The sequence below is a fragment of the Salmo salar genome, chromosome 09 (assembly GCF_965601325.2).
Source record: "Salmo salar chromosome 09, fSalSal1, whole genome shotgun sequence".
NCBI lineage: Eukaryota > Metazoa > Chordata > Actinopteri > Salmoniformes > Salmonidae > Salmo > Salmo salar.
The window spans coordinates 34,891,476-34,912,560 of NC_138299.1; the positions used below are offsets into that span (position 1 = coordinate 34,891,476).

Below are 21,085 nucleotides of genomic sequence, written 5' to 3' on the forward strand. Positions count from 1 at the left end.
TATAATTTAATATAAAAATTGCTTTCTCAAAGGGTCTGGACTGTCCATTTTAAAAGGGAAGGTGAGATGAGTAAGCAATGTACCAAACAAAGGGTGCTCATATGAACCAGGTTTGGACTTGTCTGCCTCCTGAAATAATTGTTTATTTTATTTCAGGTGCCCTTAAGTAACTAGGGGATGAATAAGGCTTGGCAATAAAATGCATTAAAATATCCTCTGGTTGCCAGTGGTTTTGATGCTGATCATCTAAATCCAAACTTGTTAGCGCTCTCCTAAATCTGAGTACTAGCAGGCCTTGTGTATTTCAAGTACACCGTAGTCTGTGCTTGCCTGCCATACAAAATAGATTTACCAGCAAGCAAAGGTTGCCTGTGTAAACGTAGCCTTCGTCAACTGTGGAACCTGTTTTTCTATAAAGCAACTGGTTACAATAGTTTGGGGTTTGCAGTGCAGCTAACACTTATGCTCTTGAGTCCATCTGAACATAGTTGTACAAAACACTTGACTCCACTTAACACATGCTTCTGGTTCAAATCAGACTTTTTATGGAAGAGAAATCACATGAATCCTTTTTTTACACAACCTATTATGTCATTGGAGATCTTCATTCAAATTGTCTATGGAAGTGGTGCTTATTGTGACGTTTTTGCATCATCTGTTTTACCGTTGATTTCCAAATGTTCCACAAGCCCCAAAAACAAAATAAACCAACCGCTTAAGACATGGATTTACAGACGGATGACTAAAGGAGAGAAATTGTCTCCCAATACAGAACAGGCAGTAGTAGGATACAGCTACTATACTGATCAAAAATATAAACGCAACAATCTCAAAGACTTTACTGAGTTAAAGTTCATATAAGGAAATCGGTCAATTGAAATAAATTCATTAGGCCCTAATCTATGGATTTCACATGACTGGGAACACATGCATCTGTTGGTCACAGATACCTTTAAAAATAGGTAGGGGCGTGGATCAGAATCTGGTGACCATTTCCCTCGTGACACATCTCCTTAGTATCAAGATGATCAGGCTGTTTGTAGAATGTTGTCCCACTCCTCTACAATAGCTGTGCAAAGTTGCTTTATGTTGGTAGGAACTGGAACACGATATCGTACATGTCGATCCCGAACATGCTCAATGGGTGACATTTGTGAGTATGCAGGCCATAGAAAAACTGGGACATTTTCAGTTTCCAGGAATTGTGTACAGATCCTTGCATTATCATGCTGAAACATGATGGTGGCAGATGAATGGCACGACAATGGGCCTCAGGATCTCTGCATTCAAATTGCCATCAATAAAATGCAATCGTGTTCGTTGTCCATAGCTTATGCCTACCCACACCATAACCCCACCACCACGGGCACTCTGTTCACAACGTTGCCATCAGCAAACCCACATGACTCCATACACGTGGTCTTTGGTTGTGAGGCCAGATGAACATACTGCCAAATTCTCTAAAACAACAGAGGCAGCTTATGGTAGAGAAATGAACATTCAATTTGCAATTGCATGCATCCTCAACTTGAGACATCTGTGGCATGACAAAACTGCACATTTTAGTGGCCTTTTGTCCCCCAGCACAAGGTGCACCTGTGTAATGTCATTCTGTTTAATCAGTTTCTTGATATACCACACCTGTCAAGTGGATGGATTATCTTGGCAAAGGAGAAATGCTCACTAACAGGGATGTAAACAGAATTTGTGCACAACATTTGAGAGAAATAAGCTTTTTGTTCATATGTAACATTTCTGGGATCTTATATTTCAGCTCATGAAACCAACACTTTACTTGTTGAGTTTATTTTTTGTTCAGTGTACAAATGAAGTAAGCCAAAGATGTGTCCCTTGATATCCTTCTAATTTATGCCACCTATATGTCATTGTCCACCTGTAGTAGAAAAGACCCACAAACACAACATTACTATAAAAAGAATAAGGGCTCCATTCAATCCATATCAAATGAAGCGATACAGATTTCACAATATAAATTATTTAAAGGTAATGTCTGAATGAGCCAACATATGCAGCATTTACCATGAATGTAGTCTCCGCCAATGCTAGAACATTGCCTTTAAAATTTATATTGGGCTGTGATGCCAAATTTCCACAAAATGGATTGAAGAGCCCTAAATAAAAATGTAAAAGAAAACAAGATACCACTAGGTCACCCCCCCAAAAGAAGTACAAAGTTCAACTGCTTCCGTGGGGTTCTTTGCCCCATTCTCCTGCCATCACACAGACCCGACCGGTAAGTAAATAGCAATTGAAGTAAAAACAAAGAAAGTGTCATAATTTTGAGAAGAACACGAAGGTCATGCCCCTTGTTTGGCATTTGTCAGTACTCAAACACAACCCTTACATGAACCATTTTGTTTAATGCAGCATGAAGGTAGTCAACTGCATCCCAAATGGCACTCTATTCCCTATGTTTTCATTTACTTAACCAGGCAAATCAGTTAAGAACAAATTCTTGTTTACAATGACGGCCTACCCCGGCCAAACCCTAACGTCGCTGGGCCAATTGGGAGTCTCATAGGCCGGCGCCTGGAATCGAACCAGGGTCTGTAGTGACGCCTCTAGCACTGAGATGCTGCACTACTTTTGACCAAATAAAATAAACATTAAGAACTGACAATAAGGATGGACAGTCCAGATCTCAGGAGGAAAATAACAGGATAGAATGAAGCCACATTTGTATGTCCCATATCCAGTACAATGCTGTGGCATTCCTCAGTCTTGACATTTTGAATCAACATAAGTTAATGCAACTGCCAGTCCAGTCTCTCTTTGAATAGTCTTCTCACAATCGCTGGGATGGAGTGTGCAGAGCACCCAAAGTCTTGCGAGAGAGTACTCATTGAACAACAACCTCCCCAAAAGTCAGTCTTTCTCACTATAAACATTTTCACCAGAAGAATCACTGCTGCTATTTCAATGACAACTTTTCTAGTAAAAAAAATAAAAAAAATAAAATATATCCCTTCTTGGTGGTTGCAGAGCAGGGCAGGAGTTGACTACAGGCAGAGAATGGAACAGAACCATCTCTGTTTGGGTATGTGGTATTCTGTACAGCTCCAGCAGTGGTCCAGCCTGTCCTGGGGTGTATTCATTAGAAACCAAATGGACTAAAACAAGGAGGGACGAAATTAACTTGTCCAATAAGAAACCCTAGTTTTTATTCTACATTACAAAACATGTATTTATATATATTTTTGCACTAATGAATACAACCCTGGCCAGTGAGCCTCCAGGCTTCTCTCCCTCAGCGCTGGCCGGTGTAGGCCCGGAACCAGGAGGTGACGGAGGCAGCTGCTGAGGATATCATGCCCCCGGCCTGGCCCACAGGCTGAGACACCTGCATGGCCATGCTCTGGGACAGGTCCATGGGCTGGGAGGGGATGTCACAGAAGCGTGGGCTGGGGACCGTCTCCCAGTCTGTCCCCAGGTCTGTCTCCTCATCCGTCACCATCTCGTCCCCGCTCTCCTCCGCCGGGCCAGCCGCCTCCGGCTCAACAAGCTCCATGGAGTCCTCCAGGTCTGCAGTCACTTCGTATGGACCCGTCCTGCACAGAGGGAGGAGATAGTCTGCGTCCCAAATGGCACCCTTATCAACATAGAATGCACTACTTTTGACCAGGGATTTTCTTACCTGCCCAGGTTCTTGTTGTCGGGAGAGACCAAGAACATGATATTCCTCAGGGTGTGGTGAGGGTGCAGCAGCTCACTCTCAACATGCTGCAGGAGAAAACACACACACACACACACACACAACTGGTTAGTCCAGGGTGTCCACCGACTCAGCCCAGAGTGGGTGAAAACGTGCATTGGTGATGTAATCTCACGTCCTTGTCATAAAATACATTGTACAAAGACACATGATTCTTCATGTTCTGAATGGTTCTGTAGGGTCTTTCTATAACATATTACCATTATATCCCAAAAGTTGGATTTCGTGGTCTAATACATCTGATAATAAGCGCTGAGCTCTGTTGACATAGCAGTGTGCTTTCTCGCAGCAACTTGAGGATTTTACATGGCTGTGGTGGTCGTCTGCAAAGTTGTTTCCGCAGATCGCAAAAAGCCAAATGAACTCACTGAATTAATGTAAAAAAGCTTGCAGTACACTCATTTCACAGAGATACGCTTGTTTTTGTTCGAAATCTAAATAAGACCAGGAATTTCACATTATGTATGCATGTATAAAAAGGTATAATGAAATCAAACACGTATAGTAAAATACTAGGTCATGTCTCAAAATCAATACCCATCTTACCTCTTGACATTTTAGCATTTGTGGCACAAATCGCATTCAAGTCTTAGGACCGATATTTACAGTTTTCACACGTTCAAAACATCTATAAGTGACTTTGTAGAGTTTCACAATATCTTTTTTTTTTTTATAGATACTTTAGGATTGTTTGGACATGAGCAAAAGATGCTAATATCGGTCCCATGAGTTGAATAGGATTTGTGCCACGAATGCTAAAACTTTAGCATGTAGAAACCATGCCAGGGAAAATAAACCAAAGCATGGATTTCTGTCATACCTTGTACATAGAGTGCTTACACAGTAAGGAAACCAATGTGTCATATTGTAAATTTGGGTGAACTATCCCGAACACTGCTTAGAACTCAGAAGAGCAGCAGCGGAACAATGACAAGGGGAAAAAAGTAGAGGAACCATGCTCTGTAGTACCTGTGAGAAGCAGAGGTGAAGGATGTTGGTGTTGAGCTTGGTGACAGCACGGGTGAACCTGTACCTACTCAGGCTGTCACCACAGAACTCACTGTTGCACAACTTCTTGGGCAGATTGACATCCAGGATATGAGAGAGGATGTTGATGAGCTGGGTAGCATAGCAGAGAGCTGCACTGATGGTATGGGCTGGGTTGATGTGGTCCAGCTCTGGAAATGAAAGCTCTTAATGATCACAAATAGCCTTGGCACAGTACAAGTAAATATTGTCAATTGTTCATCTCTAAGGACAAGATGTTCCTCTCAATCAGCTAGTAGTTTTTTTGGGTGTGTGGCGCTACAAAAGTATACTAATATATATTAAAATGTGTGCACTAACTGTACTGTAGGTCACTTTGAATAAAAACGTGCACTAAATGGCAAATGTAATCATTAATACAACATATTTTGCTAAAAAGTCCTACCTGGCCCCTCATTGGTGCTCTTGTCTTCCACCCAGCTGTAATAGGGGGAGCAGTCTCCGTTGCTAGGCAGCGTGACCCTGGGTCCGGTGATGCTAATGCTGGTTTCTCCATTCTGGTCGTCCCAGATCCAGCGTCCTGACAGGTAGGTGGTGCGACGGGCCTCAGCCAGCTCACTCACCGTGCTGGAGGTCAGAGCCAGGTCACACTCTGACAACATGTCCGCTGGGTCCCTGAGAGACAGAGGAGCAGAGTGGAACATCTCCAAAACTCTTCAACCAGTAGATGAGAGGGCAGTATAGATTAATGTAGGCCTATACTTGATGTCTATTGTTAAAGCATCAAATCCCTGGACAGAGACTATTGGTCCTGTCCTTGAAGAAAACTAAAAGCCCTGAGTCATATTCCGGCCAGCCATGGAGTAATACAGTATATAAACTAAACTCAGCAAAAAAAGAAACGTCCTCTCACTGTCAACTGCATTTATTTTCAGCAAACTTAACATGTGTAAATATTTGGATGAACATAAGATTCAACACCTGAGACATAAACTGAACAATTTCCACAGACATGTGACTAACAGAATTGAATGTGTCGCTGAACAAAGGGGGGGGGGGGGGGGGTTCAAAATCAAAAGTAACAGTCAGTATCTTGTGGCCACCAGCTGCATTAAGTACTGCAGTGCATCTCCTCCTCATGGACTACACCAGATTTGCCAGTTCTTGCTGTGAGATGTTACCCCACTCTTCTACCAAGGCACCTGCAAGTTCCCTGATATTTCTGGTGGGGGAAATGGCCCTAGCCCGCACCCTCCAACCTAACAGGTCCCAGACGTGCTCAATGGGATTGAGATCTAGGCTCTTCACTGGCCATGGCAGAACACTGACATTCCTGACTTGCAGGAAATCACGCACAGAACGAGCAGTATGGCTGGTGGCATTATCATGCTGGAGGGTCATGTCAGGATGAGCCTGCAGGATGGGTACCACATGAGGGAGGAGGATGTCTTCCTTGTAACTCACAGCATTGAGACTGCCTGCAATGACAACAAGCTCAGTCCGACAATGCTGTGACATACCGCCCCAGACCATGACGGACCTTCCACCTCGATCCTGCTCCAGAGTACAGGCCTCGGTGTAACGCTCGTTCCTTCAACAATAAACGCAAATTCAACCATCACCCCTGGTGAGACAAAACCGCGATTCGTCAGTGAAGAGTACTTTTTGATAGTTCTGTCTGGTCCAGCGACTTTGGGTTTGTGCCGATAGGCGATGTTGTTGCCGGTGATGTCTGGTGAGGACCTGCCTTACAACAGGCCTACAAACCCTCAGTCCAGCCTCTCTCAGCCTATTGTGGACAGTCTGAGCACTGATGGAGGGATTGTGCGTTCCTGGTGTAACTCGGGCAGTTGTTGTTGCCATCCTGTACCTGTCCCGCAGGTGTGATGTTTGGATGTACCGATCCTGTGCAGGTGTTGTTACACGTGGTCTGCCACTGTGAGGACGATCAGCTGTCCATCCTGTCTCCCTGTAGTGCTGTCTAAGGCGTCTCACAGTACGGACATTGCAATTTATTGCCCTGGCCACATCTGCAGTCCTCATGCCCCCTTGCAGCATGCCTAAAGCACGTTCACGCAGATGTACAGGGACCCTGGGCATCTTTCTTTTGGTGTTTTCAGAGTCAGTAGAAAGGCCTCTTTAATGTCCTAAGTTTTAATAACTGTGACATGAATTGCCTACCGTCTGTAAGCTGTTAGTGTCTTAACGACCGTTCCACAGGTGCATGTTCATTCATTGTTTATGGTTCATTGAACAAGCAGTGTTTAAACCCTTTACAATGAAGATCTGAAGTTATTTGGATTTTTACAAATTATCTTTCAAAGACAGGGTCCTGAAAAGGGGACGTTTCTTTTTTTGCTGAGTTTATAAGAAACCCAGGGGGGTCTCTGAGGAGTAGTGGTACAGACATTGGGAGGATAACTGACTTGACTTCTGTGCGCTTCCTTTCTTCTTAGGGCTGTGTATGTGTCTGTCTGTCGCCATATGCATATGCGCACTTATTTTTGGGGAGTGAGGGAAACCATGTTGCTGATGAGGAATCGCAGGACCTCTTCCCCCTCCCTCACAAACTCTATTTTATTTTTATTTCACCTTTATTTAACCAGGTAGGCAAGTTGAGAACAAGTTCTCATTTACAATTGCGACCTGGCTAAGATAAAGAAAAGCAGTTCGACACATACAACACAGAGTTACACATGGAGTAAAACAAACATACAGTCAATAATACAGTAGAGAAATAAGTCTATATACAAAGTGAGCAAATGAGGTGAGATAAGGGAGGTAAAGGCAAAAAAGGCCATGGTGGCGAAGTAAATACAATATAGCAAGTAAAATACCGGAATGGTAGATTTGTAGTGGAAGAAAGTACAAAGTAGAAATAATGGGGTGCAAAGCAGCAAAATAAATATATAAATACAGTAGGGAAAGAGGTAGTTGTTTAGGCTAAATTATACATGGGCTATGTACAGGTGCAGTGATCAGTGAGCTACTCTGACAGCTGGTGCTTAAAGCTAGTGAGGGAGATAAGCGTTTCCAGTTTGAGATTTTTGTAGTTCGTTCCAGTCATTGGCAGCAGAGAACTGGAAGGAGAGACGGCCAAAGTAGGAATTGGCTTTCTCTTAACCCCTGATCTCTAACCCCTCCTCAGGTCCTCTGAGATTGTGAGCACTTTAACAGTGGTCAGAATTCTCAACCGTCAAAGGATTCGGTCAGGGTATTCTATTTACCCAGCAGTTGGTGGAGGGCACTCCTCAAACATTGAATAATTAGAGCAGTGTGCCAGTAGGAAGGTGTAGCAAGCTCATTGGATTGCTACAAGAAGCGTTTGTCTGCAGTTATCTTGGCCAAAGGCTGTGTACAACCAAGTACTAGCTCTGGGTACTAGCTCCGGGTGCCAATAATTGTCCAAGCATTTGTCTTTATTTTTTAAATTACATTTGTAAACTTAAGTTTACAAAAATAAAATGTTCAACGTTGCAGATCCAATAGGTGACTAATTATTATTTTTCAACTTGAGAAAAGAAATTGGGAATCCTTTATGAAATATATTTACATATACGGCCCTGCTGTATGAGGTACAGCGTCACTGACCTGCTGCCCTGTTTCTCCTCCTGTGTGGGGAAGATGTGAGCAGTGAGCTCCAGGATGTGTCCCTTGCGGACCTCAGCCAGGCGATCTTGACGACCCTGCAGCTCCTTGCCCTTCTTCTCCAGCAGTTCTCCCAGCCGCTGGTTGTGCCTCTCTATCTTGTCCCTCTTCTCCTGGTGGCGGCTGGCCCGCCGCTGCAGCCTCTGGCTCTCCTCCTGGGAGCGAAGCAGCAGGTCCTTACCTGCGAGGGAGAGGGACGGATACTATGTTGATTGATATGTTTAATGGACGCATCCCAAATGGAAAAAGTCATGGACTATATATGGAATATAATGCCATTTGGGAAGCATCAAATGTCTTCCACTATTTCAAATGCCAGGTTTCATAAAGACATAACGCGGAAAGTATAAAGAAGACAATACATTAAAATGTAAACATCTAGGATCACTAGTCACTGATTTGAATGTCCGTTGGGGCCATGTAACTCACCACTCTTCACCTCTTCGTTCCCACAGCCAATGGCCTCCTTCAGCTGCTCAATCTTCATCTTGCATGACATCATCTTCCATTTCTGAATGAAACCGAACACATTAGATTTGAAAAGAATAGGCACGATATTGACACATAGAAACACACAGACAGACAGAGGCTACATCGCGTAGGGCAGAGTAAATTAAGTTTATCATGTTCTCGTGTGTTGTCATAACTTAACTTACCAGCTGATCTGCCTGGACCTTCTTATCCATGGCAGTAATGACACTGGGGAAAGAGTGTGTAGATTTATTCATATGATTAATATAATTAGATATTCCTGTATGCAGAAACGGTTGAGAACATAACAGCAAAGTAGTAAGATATTATTCAACATATTCATTATCTTTTAACTGCAACTGGTCTTTACCTCTGTTCAAGAAGTTCTTTCTTCTCCTTCAGCATTTTAAGTCTTATCAATTTTTCAGTGTATCTATAAAACAAAAAAGAGAGAGAAAAGACTTCATTAATAACCCAATGGCATGTTCATTTCTTCTCTGACTGCAGCTCAGCAGAATGAGCGAGAAAGAGTGGCTTAGAACTAGCTACTTTACAAAAACAAGTTGAGATTAATTTAACTATAGAAAAACTAAATTAACTGCCATTAGACTACTAGCTAGTCATTGAATTCTGGAAACTCACAAAAGCATGATAGAACATGCCAATGTAAGTAAAGTATTAGGCCAATGGCCCTTCACGACTTCACTAACAAAGAGCCATGACACCACATGTCATGACAGTTATTTTTAGTTTCACTACACTAGAAAGTTAGGAAGCTAGCAAGCTACACGGTTTAGTGTGATAAGGTTTGTGCTCAACTGGCTTGATTATTCATAACATATAGCTAGCTAGTGTTATGTACCCCAAACAGCCCTACTGGGTGTAACCTTCCATGGTTCTCTTGTAAACAAACTACATTGCTAGCTAGCCAACTAACAACAACAACCTAGTGCTAAGAGCTAACGTATTTCTTTATGGCAATGCTAGCTTCTTGTAAATACAGCTAGCCAGCTATCATGTTTGTTCAATTGTTGAGTGCTAAAATCAATCTTAGCTGATGATGCCGCATAAATTGTCATCAGTGACATCACTTAGAGCCGTGTTATGAAGTTTGCTAAATGTTAACACGCACCGTTCGGGGTTTCTACCGTCGAAGTACACGAAATCCCCTGCCTGAATGCATCGGGCACAAGTCAGTCTGCGCCTGGCGGTGTTGCAGAGAGGACATCTCTCCACCGCGACATACAGACCCTCCGCGTCGTCCACCGACTCCACCATCAGAGATCCAGGGGAACCTGCGGTGGTTGTGGTGTGTAGGTGGTGCGAGCGAAGTGGTGGCCGAGCACCGGGCAGTGCTCCCAAAGTCCCTTCGCTAGGGCCGAGGGCTCGGACTTCGCTTCCCGCTGAGGATGCCATGGAACTGCCGTTCAAGCGCTAGCTAACCTAGCTAAATGACTGCTTCTCTGGCTAACTAACTACATAACTACTGGTATACGGTCTGACACTCTTCGTTGCTTCTTGTAAACGTTACGGGTATGCAGTCTTCATTTTCGGTTATTTGGCAAAGGCGGCTATTAGCAAACGTTAGCTAGCAAACTGTGTCACTGTTTTTTTTTTGCGTGTCATGGTTTGTTTATGAACGTATGGTCACGTGACCATACATACAATCTGAGACTAGGCACAGATCTGTTTACTTTTGAATGTAGCTAATCTTTGGTTTTATATGGTCTATACTACGGATGGATATAAGCTTTGCTGTAGGGCAGGGATGGACAACTTTGATGGTGGTTGGGGCCACAAAAAACAACTCATCACCAAATTGCGAGCGAAACATTTTAGCAGCCACCCAATTTGTACTAGTCTCTAAACCCAGAGGCGCAACATCGCGAGACTTCTGGGAACGCTTGCGAAACAGACCCCAAGCAGGCCAGTCCGGGGTTTGGGAAGTAAATGAGAGAAGTGAAACCAAGATTCGAGCCAATGTTTAAAGTAATTGAGCTTGCTATTACTCTAACCTCGTGAGTGACAGACACGTTTTAATTTTCGTCAAAAACGGCTTTACGACTTTTTTGAAATCTTCATCCCTAACTACAACATTTTCAGATAAGATAGAACGGCCAAAGGGGGCGGTGTTGCAATCTACTGCAGAGAGAGCCTGCAGAGTTCTGTCCTACTATCCAGGTCTGTACCAAAACAATTTGAACTTCTACTTTTAAAAATCCACCTCTTTAAAAACAAGTCTCTCACCGTTGACGCCTACTATAGACCACCATCTGCCCCCAGCTGTGCTCTGGACACCATATGTGAACTGATTGGTGACCTAAACTGGGACATGCTTAACACCCCAGCCACCCTACAATCTAAGCTTGATGCCCTCAATCTCACAAATTATCAATGAACCTACCAGGTACCACCCCAAAGCCGTAAACAAAGGCACCCTCATAGATATCATCCTAACCAACTTGCCCTCTAAATACACCTCTGCTGTTTTCAACCAAGATCTCAGTGATCTCAAGATCTCCCTTCAGTAGAGGATGCCTGGTTATTTTTTTTAAAATGCCTTCCTCAGCATCTTAAATAAGCATGCCCCATTCAAGAAATGTAGAACCAGGAACAGATATAGCCCTTGGTTCTCTCCAGACCTGACTGCCCTTAACCAACACAAAAACATTCTGTGGTGTTCTGCATTAGCATCGAACAGCCCCCGTGATATGCAACTTTTCAGGGAAGTTAGAAACCAATATACACAAGCAGTTTGAAAAGCAAAGGCTAGCTTTTTCAAGCAGAAATTTACTTCCTGCAACAAACTCAAAAGTTCTGGGACACTAAAGTCCTTGGAGAATAAGAGCACCTCCTCCCAGCTGCTCACTGCACTGAGGATAGGAAACACTGTCACCACTGATAAATCCACTATAATTGAGAATTTCAATAAGCATTATTCTACGGCTGGCCATGCTTTCCACCTGGCTACCCCTTCCCCGGTCAACAGCACTGCACCCCCCACAGCAACTCGCCCAAGCCTTCCCCATTTCTCCTTCTCCCAAATCCAGTCAGCTGATGTTCTGAAAGAGCTGCAAAATCTGGACCCCTACAATCTGGACCCTTTCTTTCTAAAATTATCTGCCGAAATTGTTGCAACCCCTATTACTAGCCTGTTCAATTTCTCTTTCGTGTTGTCCGAGATTCCCAAAGATTGGAAAGCAGCTGCGGTCATCCCCCTCTTCAAAGGGGGGGACACTCTTGACCCAAACTGCTACAGACCTATATCTATCCTACCCTGCCTTTCTAAAGTCTTCGAAAGCCAAGTCAACAAACAGATTACCGACTATTTCGAATCCCACCGCACCTTCTCCGCTACCGCTACGCAATCTGGTTTCAGAGCTGGTCATGGGTGCACCTCAGCCACGCTCAAGGTCCTAAACGATATCTTAACCGCCATCGATAAGAAACAATACTGTGCAGCCGTATTCATTGACCTCGCCAAGGCTTGACTCTGTCAATCACCACATCCTCATCGGCAGACTCAATAGCCTTGGTTTCTCAAATGATTGCCTCGCCTGGTTCACCAACTACTTCTCTGATAGAGTTCAGTGTGTCAAATCGGAGGGCCTGTTGTCCGGGCCTCTGGCAGTCTCTATGGGGGTCCCACAGGGTTCAATTCTTGGGCCGACTCTTTTCTCTGTATACATCAATGATGTCGCTCTTGCTGCTGGTGAGTCTCTGATCCACCTCTACGCAGAAGACACCATTCTGTATACTTCTGGCCCTTCTTTGGACACTGTGTTAACTACCCTCCAGACGAGCTTCAATGCCATACAACTCTCCTTCCGTGGTCTCCAACTGCTCTTAAATACAAGTAAAACTAAATGCATGCTCTTCAACCGATCGCTACCTGCCTGCCCGTCCAGCATCACTACTCTGGACGGTTCTGACTTAGAATGTGGACAACTACAAATACCTAGGTGTCTGGTTAGACTGTAAACTCTCTTTCCAGACTCACATCAAACATCTCCAATCCAAAGTTAAATCTAGAATTGGCTTCCTATTTCTCAACAAAGCATCTTTTACTCATGCTGCCAAACATACCCTCCTAAAACTGACCATCCTACCGATCCTCAACTTCGGCGATGTCATTTACAAAATAGCCTCCAATACCCTAACTCAATAAATTGGATGCAGTCTATCACAGTGCCATCCATTTTGTCACCAAAGCCCCATATACTACCCACCACTGCGACCTGTACGCTCTCGTTGGCTGGCCCTCGCTTCATACTCGTCGCCAAACCCACTGGCTCCAGGTCATCTACAAGACCCTGCTTGGTAAAGTTCCCCCTTATCTCAGCTCGCTGGTCACCATAGCAGCACCCACCCGTAGCACACGCTCCAGCAGGTATATCTCTCTGGTCACCCCCAAAGCCAATTCCTCCTTTGGCCGCCTCTCCTTCCAGTTCTCTGCTGCCAATGACTGGAACGAACTACAAAAAGCTCTAAAACTGGAAACACTTATCTCCCTCACTAGCTTTAAGCACCAGCTGTCAGAGCAGCTCACAGATTACGGCACCTGTACATAGCCCATCTATAATTTAGCCCAAACAACTACCCCTTCCCCTACTGTATTTATTTATTTTGCTCCTTTGCACACCATTATTTCTACTTTGCACTTTCTTCCACTGCAAATCTACCATTCCAGTGTTTTACTTGCTATATTGTATTTACTTCGCCACCATGGCCTTTTTTGCCTTTACCTCCCTTATCTCACCTCATTTGCTCACTTTGTATATAGACTTATTTTTCTACTATATTATTGACTGTAGGTTTGTTTTACTCCATGTGTAACTCTGTGTTTTTGTGTGTCAAACTGCTTTTCTTTATCTTGGCCAGGTCGCAATTGTAAATGAGAACTTGTTCTCAACTTGCCTACCTGGTTAAATAAAGGTGAAATAAATAAAATATCGAAGGGGTGCCTTTGATTTGACGGCCTGCATATGCCCAGTTCGGTGCGAGTCGACCGTCAGACCCGATGATGTGTATATAGGCATGAATTTTAGCCACAGATAGATTTTTAGAGAGGTTTGGTTATAAAAAAGCTTTGGTTTAGCTAGCCAACGTCGCCATCACATCGTCTAAAAGTGTAATCAGGGATTTCTATTGGAGAAGTAGTTTCAGACCATTTTCATACTGCAGCTACTGTCTTTGTTTTGTGTAATGTTACATACTGCATTTTGCCATGGGGTGTAGAGAAAATGATGCCGTTTTAAAGAAAGTTTGCTGCAATTCTACACATTTTGAGATGGGGTAGAGAGAAGATTTAGCGATTTTATAACTAATTTCATGCAATTCTACTAATTTTGCCATGAGGCAGAGAGGAATATTTGCAGGTTTTAATGATATCTGAGTGAGACAGACTAACATCAATGGGCTCCCCGGCCTGTAATTCAATCATGATTACTACATTTAGAAAGCTGGCCGCTAGACTAATTTACCAATCTAAATCATTTTAGCTGACATGGGCTAATTGAGTGACTATCAATGGCTGACATGAGAAACTGCTGATGCCAAATCAAAGTTTATTTGTCACGTGCGCCGAATACAACAGCTGTAGACTTCACAGTGAAATGCTTACGTACAGGCTCTAATCAATAGTGCGAAAAAAGGTGTGTGTGTAGGTAAGTAAAGAAATAAAACAGTAAAAAGACATTTGAAAATAACAGTAGCAAGGCTATATACAGACACCGGTTAGTCAGACTAATTGAGTTAGTATGTACATGTAGGTATGGTTAAAGTGACTATACATATATGATGAACAGAGAGTAGCAGTAGCGTAAAAAGAGGGGTTGGTGGGTGGTGGGACACAATGCAGATAGCCGGTTTGCCAATGTGCGGGAGCACATTGAATTGCACCTTGTGTATTCTAATATTCTCTCTTGCAACAGTACGTTTAGACCCCAACTTGCAACAGTACATTGGAAATGTATCTGAGGGCCTTCAAATGAGGGGTCGCGGGCGTTAGTTTACATTACATGTGGATGGGATCAGTGTAACTCACACCTGTAATGTACTCTCTGATATGGAAACAAGCATGATTTATTATTACTAGGTCTCGAAAACTCTGTAGTTATCTCCACACAGTTGACTGCATGTGGACTACAATTCCAATGCTGTTTTAATTTTAGTAATCATCACTTGCAAAACTTTTTTGAAACATGCGGATATTCCCCTTAATATCAACGAGAAAGGTTTTCAAAAATAAATAAATGATGCACTTACTGTAGCAGTTTTGCACAGATCCATATGGTGTGTGTGCATCCAGTTGACGAACTACACTTCCGAGTTACGCTTACGCAGGTGTTCGGAGCACACTAGATAGCTAATTAGCACAGGTGGCTGCCTCGGTCTTCCGTAAACAAGCGCTGTAATATGGCCACGTGGGAACCCTATAAAGGTGTGTAGTAATTGAACCTTTTGGTATATTTATCTGATATGTTCCTTATGTTTCCAAAACCGTACCGCAAGCGATGTGTTTTAACGTTCGAACGAGCGTTTGGGCTCTTAACAAAACTCCCCGGCCAGAAGATGCCGTCAATTTTTTTTATAAATTATCCAAGATATACCACAGCCTGTCGTTTCCAATGGGAGCAAATTAATCATAGTGGGCAGAACAAGCAAGGAGGTGGGCAGAGCCAAGCACGAGCTAGTAAGATCCTATTGGCTCGTTCTGGCATGTATTTGCATATTTCCGTTAGGGAACACCTACTCTGAAGTTCGCCAGTGCAATAACTCAATTCACCCTTGCACTCCTTCTAAACAATGGATTTTTTTTGAAACTTTGGCAAAGGGTAAAGTCTAAAAAAAAAGTGTCCACTCTGTTCGTAACAGATTGTTGTTTTGGGAACAGAAAATTGTATTGAGAAAGTTTCATCCATGAGAAAATTTGCAGAATGCCAACCGGATGCTTCAGATGTATACATCTGTGATACTATCGTCAATAGGCGCTAAAGGTGGTTAGCGTCTACGAATGGGTTAGATGTATTACATGCAAACTTTCATTTTATTCATTTCTTTGCGATGGTCAATATTACATTACAGATTCATCCATCCACCATTACAAAATTATAAAAGTACATAAGTGCACCATACACACTTTCCACAAGTGTAGCCAACACTCAAAATGAAAATATTTGGACACATTCATGTTTGTAAATAAATGTAGATTCATTTTCTTCACCCATATCAGCGTTAGAATTGCACTACTTATTGCTTTCTGAATCCTTTCAGAATGGGGTAGATGTTCTCAAAGGCTTCATAGATCTCTCCACGTTCCTTAGCCCCTGAAAGAAAATGTACACAAGATCTGCCGAAAACTTTACAATGTAAAAAGCAAGCATCTGAAGCATGTCAACATAGCATGGTGGTGTGTGGAAGTCAGACAGAGAACACCAGTGGTCAACATACGTACCTGTCAGAACCACTTTTCCAGACACAAAGATCAGTAAGACAATACGTGGTTTCACCATACGGTAGATCAAACCCGGAAACAGCTCTGGCTCATAACTAGAGGGCCCAAAACCACACAGTTAGTTAAAGGGAGCCATGTAGAAATATCTAAATATATGGTTCTGGTTACAGGAGAATAGGTTGCTCAGGTCTGGAGTATATTTGACTATGCTAAGAACATTGAATACTGGGAATCCTCTGAATATCAGTAGGTCCAGTGTGTTGGGTAGAGTAAGCCATAAGGCTATACTGAAAACCTTTAAATTAAACCTAATTTGGGCTTAAACTCTACAAAAGAAAATGATAGCGGGGCTGCAAAAGCACTTCTGTGCAAGGGTGTTTATTTACACAGTGAAAACAAAACACGAGTACTGCAGCACTAACATACATAGTGTCAAATAAAATGTTGCTCATGTATGGGGTCGGAAGGCCTCAAGCTCTTTTAATTGTCAAAGTATTGTTCTTAACTGTACACTAAGCATTTTACTTTTTCCCCCCCTGTAAAAAGGAATTAATAAAGGAAAACATTAGAACTTCAGCATTCAATCAACATAACGGACAGAATTTCTCTGACTAAAGGGTGTCAGTACTTTACAGAGCAGACACTCAATATGTCACAGTGAGTGTACCTGCTGAACTGCTGATGAGTCAGCACCAGACCCTCCAGCCGAATGGGGAAGCAGACATCACAACTCCCCACCATGTTCTGGATCTTGAAGTCCAGGAATTTGGCGGGAAAGCCCAATTTCTGCACCACACGAGCATACTTGCGGGCAGCCAGTCGAGACTGCTCCTCGCTGTCAGAATATACAGCAAAAACAGAGGAGTTGCTTGAGAAATGAGGGGGATCATCTTTATCCACTTTGGGACAAGGGCTCAATGAGCTTCCTCCCCTTTCTCCTATCCTTGAGCAATGACAGATGCAGTACAGCAAATTATTTATTTAGAGTAAATCATCTAAGAGTGGGCCCTGGTAAATGACAGAGTATCAGTGTTCAATAGGGCACACCGTAACAAAACATCTTGCAACAGAAAATAAATATGTGCTTTTATTGGACAAATTCAGGTTATACGTCCCTGTTTCTTAACATTTTATTTTCTACTGAACAAGACCATGGTTCATGGTGTCTGTGGTGAACTGTTCTCCCTCCTCACCTCTTGGCTCCTGTGCAGACCATCTTTCCGGAGCTGAAGATGAGTGCTGTGGTCCTAGGTTCCCGTATTCTCATAATGACAGCAGCAAAACGCTGAAACAGAGTACAATGCCCACATCATGGCATGACACCACCATATTGACTTAAACATTGTCTGGGCTGGGCATATTTTGATTACCTTGGGGTTGTACTCAGCATTTCTGGCTTGAAGAGCAATGGACTTTAGGTCCAGTGGGCAAGCCAGATTCACTGTTGATACAATATTCCTGCACATAAACAACAAATGGGCTCACTTGCAAGCACTGATTAATATTAGCTTATGTAAGATAAGATGTTAGAGACTAGACAACTAGGAGGCCATTTGAAATGGTACCCTATTCCCTTTATAGTGCACTACTTTTAATCTGAGCCTATCCTGGCCAATACCTGTATAGTGCACTAATTCATTTCCCAGGGTCATATTAATAAGTGCAAACCATAGCAAAACGTTTCACAACAGAAACCATTTAGAGCATTTGGTGTAAATGGTTTACGTTGCACTAATGGATGGGATCCTGGTTATCGTAACATCCATCACGCACTGTAACATGGGGATTATTCCAGAACTCTCAGCCACTGGAGTCATGGGGGTCATAGGCGTCATGGGACAGAAGGGAGAGGCTCCCGTCACGGCCGGCTGGTTAGGGTCAGTCTCAGCAGACTCCTCAGGCCTGTAGCCATCGAACACGCGGTCTTGTGTCATGTTAGCATTAGTAGCAGCATTTCCACAGGTGTCCTCTGGCAGGTCATCAGGCAGGAAGCTGAGATCCAGATCCTCCCCGATGTCCTTCTCCGGTTGGCTCGAGGAGAGAAAGGATGGGTCCTGGAGCTGAGGGGCGCCCTGCAAGCCCAGGTCCCCTTCAAACAGGAAGCCAGAGGCATCCTAGAAATCACACCAGAGACAAAAAAAATTATGAGTGGAATTAGATGCATCCTTTAGTCAGTTTATCTTGTGTCACTTGTCGATGATACCAAGTGGAAAATTAGGATAAAATACCTGTTGGTTGAAGTCATTTAAAATCAAATGTTGAGGTTCATTTTACTGAAAGATACTCAGACTTCTTTCCCTTTACCCTGGCAATCAGGACCACTGGCTACTTACTGGTACATTTCCAATTGGGTCATCAAAATAACTCTCCAATGCTGAATCTTCATCCATGATTGATCATGTAGGAACAGAGCCAGGATTTTTTGACACACAAGTGGGAGCCTTGGGTGCGTTCATTGACTGACAGGCGGCTAAATTGGCTACAGGTGTGAATGTCTATGCCCTGCTGGAGTAGCCTGTTTCTGATAACTAGGCCACAGTACATTGTGCGCTGAAAATAGAGTATTTAAATGATAATATTATAATGAACCACAGTAGGGATTTAAAAGTTTTGATGCTCACCTGATTCTCATGCTATTTTGATAAATAAAAATATATAATTATAATATTCAAGTCTGTCAGCAGAAGAGGGAGACAACTTGAGATGAACTTTAGCAATCGTTTTGTAGAAGTAGACCGATACATGAGCGTTACAGGAGGTAAACAACTATGTACAGGAGGTAAACAAATATGGAATTACTGTATTTCAAGATTTCTACACAAATACCGTCTAATATTACATATCTTTTTCCTATAAATAATGTTCCTCAGGGCGTTTAGATATTGAATTAGCAGAATTAGCCCCCAAATATGACCATTTTAAACTGAATTGTTTTAACGTGCAATGTAATGGCAGAAAATATAGATGCAGTGAAAAAGTGAGAGACTTTCCTCAGGAGGCACATGGTGAGTTAAAACTTAAAAAAAAAAATGACATTTGTAAAACTGTACAATGCTTTGCAACCTACCCACTGAAGCAATAATATTAAATAAGTCGTGTTTCTTCGATCTCAATAGATTATCACAATATGAGTTAAATTACCCATAAAACCTAGCAGTCAAACATGGAAATGATTCCAATCGTTTTTCCACCATTCATTTTTCCCTATCCTGCGGATTTTTAGAAACACGTCAAAAACACGTTTCATGTAGACTTACCCTGTCGTGACATTTTGATAAGAGTGTAAATCTTTAGGACAAGGTGACTTTTATCAATATATCCACCTGTAATTGACCCTCAAAAATTAAATGCTAATTAGCTGCTAATGTGGCTATTATAAAGAACTACAAATGCCATAATGATCTGGACAAGACTGCCGAATCGAGGCAAATGTAAGAATCTCTGGATTAACTATTTTAGCTAAATGTAGTAATGAATTATAATACCTGTTAGCAAAGGTGTGAGCTAGATATGATTTGCAGGGATTTGTAGTTTTGCATGATAACTACTTTGATGCTAATTAGCATTTTCGAATCTGAGAGTAAATAGATCTGAATATATTGATAAAACTCACCTTATCCGAAAGAGATTGACAGGGTTATCAAAACGTCACATCAGGGTAAGCCTACATGAAACAAAGCCCAAGTGCCCCCCCCACTTCATGTACCCAAGAAAGCAAAGATAACTGAACTAAATTTCATGATGAAGTGCTTTGAGAGGCTAGTTAAGGATCATATCACCTCCACTTTACCTGACACCCTAGACCCACTTCAATTTGCCTACCGCTCCAATTTGCCTACCGCTCGGTCCTCCCCTCCTGCTCCGTGGCTCGACGACTCATTGCGAGCTCACAGAACAGGGCTCCGGGCAGCCGAGCGGAAATGGAGGAAAACTCGCCTCCCTGCGGACCTGGCGTCCTTTCACTCCCTCCTCTCTACATTTTCCTCTTCTGTCTCTGCTGCTAAAGCCACTTTCTACCACTCTAAATTCCAAGCATCTGCCTCTAACCCTAGGAAGCTCTTTGCCACCTTCTCCTCCCTCCTGACTCCTCCCCCCCCCCCCCTCCTCCCTCTCTGCGGATGACTTCGTCAACCATTTTGAAAAGAAGGTTGACGACATCCGATCCTCGTTTGCTAAGTCAAACGACACCGCTGGTCCTGCTCACACTGCCCTACCCTGTGCTTTGACCTCTTTCACCCCTCTCTCTCCAGATGAAATCTTGCGTCTTATGACGGCCGGCCGCCCAACAACCTGCCCGCTTGACCCTATCCCCTCCTCTCTTCTCCAGACCATTTCCGGAGACCTTCTCCCTTACCTCACCTCGCTCATCAACTCATCCTTGACCGCTGGCTACGTCCCTTCCGTCTTCAAGAGAGCGAGAGTTGCACCCCTTCTGAAAAAACCTACACTCGATCCCTCCGAAGTCAACAACTACAGACCAGTATCCCTTCTTTCTTTTCTCTCCAAAACTCTTGAACGTGCCGTCCTTGGCCAGCTCTCCTGCTATCTCTCTCAGAATGACCTTCTCGATCCAAATCAGTCAGGTTTCAAGGCTGGTCATTCAACTGAGACTGCTCTTCTCTGTGTCAAGGAGGCTCTCCGCACTGCTAAAGCTAACTCTCTCTCCTCTGCTCTCATCCTCCTAGACCTATCTGCTGCCTTTGATACGGTGAACCATCAGATCCTCCTCTCCACCCTCTCGGAGTTGGGCATCTCCGGCGCGGCCCACGCTTGGATTGCGTCCTACCTGA

At 43.3% G+C, this 21,085-nt stretch overlaps 2 protein-coding genes across 2 annotated transcripts; both read right to left on the reverse strand.

Moving 5' to 3' along the window:
- Positions 1-1,790: 1,790 nt before the first annotated feature.
- LOC106611244 (beclin 1-associated autophagy-related key regulator) lies at positions 1,791-10,468 on the reverse strand. Its single transcript, XM_014211245.3, has 9 exons — positions 9,972-10,468; positions 9,210-9,272; positions 9,025-9,067; positions 8,798-8,879; positions 8,312-8,549; positions 5,166-5,395; positions 4,703-4,911; positions 3,656-3,741; positions 1,791-3,569 (listed from the first exon to the last, which is right to left on the reverse strand). The coding sequence occupies exons 1-9, from the start codon at positions 10,253-10,255 to the stop codon at positions 3,269-3,271; spliced, it is 1,536 nt and encodes a 511-aa protein (XP_014066720.1). The 5' UTR covers positions 10,256-10,468; the 3' UTR covers positions 1,791-3,268.
- Positions 10,469-15,854: 5,386 nt separating this feature from the next.
- On the reverse strand, positions 15,855-18,842 carry LOC106611245 (TATA box-binding protein-like 2). Its single transcript, XM_082955569.1, has 6 exons — positions 18,069-18,842; positions 17,666-17,753; positions 17,489-17,580; positions 16,963-17,130; positions 16,296-16,390; positions 15,855-16,167 (listed from the first exon to the last, which is right to left on the reverse strand). The coding sequence occupies exons 1-6, from the start codon at positions 18,227-18,229 to the stop codon at positions 16,091-16,093; spliced, it is 681 nt and encodes a 226-aa protein (XP_082811695.1). The 5' UTR covers positions 18,230-18,842; the 3' UTR covers positions 15,855-16,090.
- Between the last annotated feature and the right edge of the window lie 2,243 nt (positions 18,843-21,085).

Excerpts from the sequence above, each read along its gene's own strand:
- LOC106611244 (XM_014211245.3), bottom strand. The coding sequence starts at position 10,255 with ATGGCATCCTCAGCGGGAAGCGAAGTCCGAGCCCTCGGCCCTAGCGAA. Across the intron at positions 9,273-9,971 it reads GACGGTAGAAACCCCGAACG|ATACACTGAAAAATTGATAA; the intron begins GTGCGTGTTAAC and ends TTTGTTTTATAG. Across the intron at positions 3,742-4,702 it reads TTCACCTCTGCTTCTCACAG|CATGTTGAGAGTGAGCTGCT; the intron begins GTACTACAGAGC and ends TTTCTCCTGCAG.
- LOC106611245 (XM_082955569.1), bottom strand. The coding sequence starts at position 18,229 with ATGACACAAGACCGCGTGTTCGATGGCTACAGGCCTGAGGAGTCTGCT. Across the intron at positions 17,754-18,068 it reads GGAATAATCCCCATGTTACA|GAATATTGTATCAACAGTGA; the intron begins GTGCGTGATGGA and ends GTTTATGTGCAG. Across the intron at positions 17,131-17,488 it reads GTCTGCACAGGAGCCAAGAG|CGAGGAGCAGTCTCGACTGG; the intron begins GTGAGGAGGGAG and ends ATATTCTGACAG.